Below are 5,927 nucleotides of genomic sequence, written 5' to 3' on the forward strand. Positions count from 1 at the left end.
GTATGCTGTGGGAGGGATTGTATGGCGTCGGAGGGGCGTGTGGCATGGGAGGCGTGTTGGCCTAGAGTCCCTCCGACTTAAGCCTTGGCTCTCCTGTCCATCTCCCCAACCAGACTCGGTGAAATATCTGGAGTGCTCAGCCCTCACCCAGAGAGGCCTGAAAACCGTGTTTGACGAAGCCATCCGGGCCGTGCTGTGCCCTCAGCCCACACGGCAGCAGAAGCGCGCCTGCAGCCTCCTCTAGGGGTAACAGTCCCCCTTCTAGTGCCCAACTCCCACACATAGCAGGCCCTGGCTGAGCAGTGGCCTTTGGTTCACTGTGAGTGGCATTTAGGCCAGGACAGAAAGAAGGTGGGTATGGAGGTAGCCTCAGTTTCTCCAGCCTACTTGTTATTTGTCTGGGCCAGTCTCACTCTCTGGAGCTCATCTTCCAGAGGCAAGGCCCAAGGTATGAATGAATGCCTGGTAACCCCCTACTCCCGGGCCAGGGAGTGGGTGTCACGGAGCCCCCACTCTGCCCATTCCTGCAGGAGGTGATGGAAAAGATGCCTTGGTCCCTGGCCCTAGGAGAGCCCAGTCGAGCCAGGGAGATCCTGCACGCACATATGTGGGTGGAGGTGGGAGAGACTGAGCTATGAGACCTAGGGGGCAGATGGTGGGGTACCAATGAGTTGGAGGCAGCCCACAAGGCCTCCTGGAGGTGTGGGACCAGAGGACAGAGAGGACTGGTGAGGTGAGGAGAGAGCATTAGCAGTCCTGTTGGGAGTCAAACCTTGGGCAAAGGCCTGGAGGTGGGAACGAGCTGTGAGCCAGGAAGGCGAGAGTTGTGGATTCTGCATGTCCCCAAATTCTCTTTCCCTGCTTATCTTCCTTCCAGGTTGCACCCCAGCGCTCCCACCTAGATGGGTATGATCCTCCAGGATCCCCACCCAAAGCCTGATGGCACCCCGACTGGCCACGCTGTCCCCTCCCTGTGGCATTTCTTAGCAGATGGCTGCAGAGCTTCGTTGATGGTCTTTTCTGTACTGGAGGCCTCCTGAGGCCAGGAAGGTGTGAATTTGCAGGTGCTGCATTCCAAGCCCCTCATGCTCCTGCCTTCCTGAGAGCCAGAGGGGAGCCCCAGGACCCATTAAGCCACCCCCGTGTTCCTGCCATCAGTACCAGCTGCCGCCGCGTATGGCAGCACCTACCCGTTCATTCCAGTCCCACCCCATGCCTGACTCCCCTCTGGAAACTGCAGGCCAGATGGTTGCTGCCACAACTGTGTACCTTCACGGATGGGACTCTTACTCCCTCCTGAGGCTGGCTGCTCTAATATCGATGGTCCTGCTTTTCAGAGAGTTCCTCTACCCAGCAAAAATGAGTGTCTCAGAAGTGTGCTCCTCTGGCCTCAGTTCTCCTCTTTTGGGACAACATAAAACAAATCGAATTTTCTACGTCTCTGGGGGTATCTGCTCAGCCAATGGAAAATCTGGGTTCAACTGGCCCCTGCCATTTCTTAAGACTTTCTGCTCCACTCACAGGATCCTGAGCTGCACGTACCTGTGAGAGTCTTCAAACTTTTAAACCTTGCCAGTCAGGACTTTTGCTATTGCAAATAGAAAGCCCAACTCAACCTGCTTAAGCAGAAAATAAATTTATTGATTCAAGTTGGGAGATATCATGATTTCAGGTGCAGCTTGATCAAGGGATTCAAATGATGTCATCAAGGCTTGTTTAGCTCTGGGCTCTGCCTTCTGCTGCCTGGTTCATTCTCAGGCAGGTGATTTAGGGCTTCATCCTTCCGAGTTCAAGTTCAGCCAACAAGAGCAAATGTCTCTCCCAGGCAAAGTTCTAACTAAGGTTTACTGTGATTGGACCAGCTTAGGTCCTGGGCCCCCTTTCAACCAATCGTATTTGTCAGAGTGGTGTGGTGCTATGCTCTGATTGGCCAGGCCTGGACCATACGCCATGACAGAATAGAACTGCAGCAACCCCAGTGAAAGCGTGTGTGCCAGGGAGGGAGGCTGAGTTACAAAGTGGGCTGAGAGCCTGGCGGGAATTTGGGCCAGAAACCCTCAGCCTCCCCTACTGGAGGTCATGGGAAAGTGTTCATTTCAGCAGTGAAAAGAAGCAGCGCTGGACCCCGCAGGTGCTAAGCAAAGGGGAAGTTTCTTTAAAAGAGACGCGGAGTTGTTGTGAGGATTTAAGAAGTTCACACGTGAGCACAACAGTGCCTGCACAGTCAGTCCCATCACAGGGCTTGCTAAGGTCTGGGGAGGTGCCAGACCTCCCCCTCCTGCGGACAATTACTCTCCTCTATCTCAACTTCTCATTCATTCATCAAACACACATTTACTGAGCACCTCTTCTGTGCCAGGCACTGTTCTAGGTGCCGGGGATCCAGCGGTGCCCAGAAGACCCTGCCCTCAGGAGGCTGACACTCTAGAGAGGCTAAGAGATCTAAGAGGCTGCCCCTGACAACCCAGAAGACCCCAGTTTCTAGCCTATGAAATGCTTGAGTTTCCACATTGTGCTTTCCCAGAGCTCCCAGCCAACCCCACTGTCCCCATAAGTGCCCCATGTTTTGAGGCAGGACCCCCTCCAGCTCACTCACCTCCTGGAGTGCCCCTTCAAAGGGACTGGGTGCAGAGGGGAAACCCCTTTGCTTTTCTTAGTTTCAGCTCAGACAAAGTCATGATGTTTTTAAAGTTACTTATCTTCTGAAACAGAAATGAAATACTAAACCCCACCCATCCATGGCACAATACAGATGTAGGCAGCCAGGACCCCACTCCCTAGTATGTTCGATGTCTAAGACCCCCGAGGCACCCCCTGAGGTTGGCCAGAGTCTGAGGGAGCCTCTTTCTGCTCCCTCCTCTTCACAGAGCTGTGGGATAAACTCCAGAGCCTCCGCAGCAAACCATGGCTCTGAAGGCCTGGCTATCTTCTGCCTCCCACTCTTATTGCACTCAGGCCTCTACCATCAGACTGGACTTTCATTTCTTCCACCCCACATTCATGCTTCTTTCATTCCAGGCCTTTGCACATACTGGTCCCCTTTCCTTGAACCCTTTCCTCTGCTCCTGGAACTTCCCTGCAGGCCAAAGGTGGGCGCGGATCTCCTTCCATGTGTGTTTAGCCCATTAGTAGAGACAATCTTTGCTTCTATACAATAATAATGTCAGTAAATAACTTCCTTTGCTCATTGTCTTGGCTTCCATGCACATATTATCTCATTTAATGTTTGAATAGCCTTCCAAGATAGGTACTCATAGCCACAGTTTGCAGAGGAGGAAAAGAAGGGCACAGGATTTGGCTCAAATTGACAAGGCAGATGCTGTACTTTCCCATCCTCTACCTCTGTTCCCATCCTCCTGGCTAACAGAATCCTAGTTTTGTGCACAGGAGCAACGTACCTAACACCAACAAAATACTTGTTTTCCCAGCTGGTTTTGTCACTGGAGTTTTCAGGTCACATAGTTCTGGCCTAGAAGACATACGTGAAAATCAGCTGGAGGGATGGCTTCTGTGAAAGTTGTTTCCTTCCATAAAAAAATGATGGGTCCAGCTGGCACTGCCCCTTTTCTGTCCCCTTCTCTGGCCTGAATACTGATGGGATGTCTGGAGCTGCAGCAGCTGTCTTGTGAGCTTGAAACCACAAACATGAAGATACAAGGCCCCATGCTGGGAGTGGATGAGCAGAAATATAAAAACAGCCTGGTTCCTGGCAGCAGCAATGGGAAGCTGAACCAGTGCTAACAGCTGCCTTGTTACGGGAACTAAAGAAAATGAAACCACCTAATTATTTATGTCACTGTTGGTCAGGCCTTTTGTTGCTGTCAGCTGACAGCATTTGTCACTGAGGCGGTAGGACTCCTAGCACAGTGCTCTTCCCACTGTATAACTGTTCCCAGCAGCCACTCCGCATGGGGTGAGCCACTTGTCTCTGCTCTGCAAATTGGCTGACGACAGAGGCCCCTCATATAGGAAAGAGAAAGCTTATAGGAAGTCAGTGAGAACCTGTTTTGAAACAGGAAGACCTGCTGGTTGTGGGCAGGAGCTGACACCATGGTTTGCTCTCTCATGCGACAACAACCCCTCCCAAGTGCCCACCTAGTGCCAGGCCTGGGCTGGCAGCAGGTTCCATGCCTCACTCAGCCCTTCTTGCAATGAAATCATGGCCTGGTGGTTGAGGAAAGTGCCTGCCAAACGAGGCCACTTCATCTGGTGCTCTCTATTCTAGAGACTGGCTGTTCCTTGTCCTTTCTTCAAAGCAGAGGCCTGGGGTCCCCCAAACTCCTCCGATCCTTTCATCCTGTCATTTACTGGCCACAAGCCTGGACAATTCGGCTTCTATCTATTAAATCCACCCCTTGTCCCCACGGCTGCTCCCTAACATAGCCCCTGCCATGTCTCCCCTGGACAGTAGCCACAGCCTCCTCACTGGCCTCCTGCCTTCACTCTCTCTGCCTATACTCCGTTTTCCACCAGGTGGCCTGGGGATTTTCCTCGTTTACAAACAACTGTGCCGTCAAAAATGCTAATAGAACCACTGACTTATTCAATCATTGAATCCTTCAGCAAATAGTTATTGAGACCGTGTGTCAAGCTCAAGGCTTGGGGGTAGGTCAAGCATGAGTCCGCTCTCAGGAGCTCACAGGCCAGTGGGGAGGCTGTCCAGCCAGCAGAGAGCCCCAGGAAATGGCCCTTCTGCTTGGATGTCTCCTGAGCATTTCCAACTCACACGCCCCACCCAGCCTTCATCACTCGGTAAATGCATCCAGGCTCTCAAACCAAAAACCTGGGAGTCCTCCTTGACACCTTCTCCCTCACCTTCCACTTCCAACCCATCACTGACAATCTCCCCAGCGCCTCACCTTCTCTGCATTGCCATGGTTTCTAATGTCCAGGTCAGCACTGTTTCCTCGCTGGATTCCTGCGGTAGCCTCCTGTCATAGTCAGCGATTGGCACAATAATGCTGTGTAACGACCCAAACCGCCTTCAAACCCAGAGGCAAGCAGCAGCAGGCCTGTATTCTCACACTCACTAGTTGTAGGTGGACAGTGGGTCTGCTGACTTAGGAGGGTTTGGCTGGTGACTTGGCTTTAGGCTGGGGATGGGTGGTCTCGTTCCTGGCTGTGGGTGTGTATGTGTTGGCTCCACCTGTGTCTCATCCTCCTTAGACCACCATTCCCTGGGGCATGTCCTTCTCATCCTTCTCATAGGAGCATGAGAAGTCAAGCCAAACCATGCAGTGTTTAAGGCCTCTGCTCACGCTTCACGTGGCTGAGCCCAACACCGCCAATGGGGCAGGGACAGGAACTCTTCCCAGACTTGGAGGAAAGGAAATATTTGCTGAGCACCAATCCTCATGCTCATACCTCCTGTCTGGCCTTCTTGTTTTCACTCTTGCCCTTGGCCATTGTTTATCTCCACAGAGTGGCCAGAGTGATCACATTAAACCACCAATCAGATCAGACCACTCCCTTGTATAACACCCTCCAATGGCATCTCAGGACATTTGGCATGAAATCTCTGCCCTCACCTACAAGGCCTATAGGATATTGCCAGTTTCTACCTCCAGATCTCACTTGGCGCTATCTTCCCTTTCCTTGCAAAGCTCCAGCCACAAGGGCTGTGATCTGGTTTGGCTGTGTCCCAACACAAATCTCATCCTGAATTGTAGTTCCCATAATCCCAAGGAAGGTACCCAGTGGGAGGTAATTGAATCCCATAATCCAGGTGGGAGGAACCCAGTGGGAGGTAATTGAATCATGGGGGAGGGGGATGATTACCTCCATGCTGCTCTCCTGATAGTAAGTGAGTTCTCATGAGATCTGATGGTTTTATGAAGAGTTTTCCCCTTTTGCTTGGTACCTCCTTCCTGCCATCATGTGAAGAAGGACGTGTTTGCTTCCCCTTCTGCCATAATTGTAAGTTTCCT

General features: G+C 52.1%; 1 protein-coding gene across 1 annotated transcript in view; it reads left to right on the forward strand.

The window, feature by feature from the left end:
* The window catches only part of RAC2 (ras-related C3 botulinum toxin substrate 2 (rho family, small GTP binding protein Rac2)), a 20,688-nt gene extending 19,039 nt beyond the window's left edge, over positions 1-1,649 (forward strand). Inside the window, exons 6-7 of the mRNA XM_011964289.1 lie at positions 114-246; positions 878-1,649. Of these exons, the coding sequence (XP_011819679.1) occupies positions 114-244 (131 nt within the window). The 3' untranslated portion in view covers positions 245-246; positions 878-1,649. The remainder of the gene's footprint in view (positions 1-113; positions 247-877) is intronic.
* Positions 1,650-5,927: the final 4,278 nt, after the last annotated feature.

The sequence above is a fragment of the Colobus angolensis genome, unplaced genomic scaffold (genome assembly GCF_000951035.1).
Source record: "Colobus angolensis palliatus isolate OR3802 unplaced genomic scaffold, Cang.pa_1.0 Scaffold65, whole genome shotgun sequence".
NCBI lineage: Eukaryota > Metazoa > Chordata > Mammalia > Primates > Cercopithecidae > Colobus > Colobus angolensis.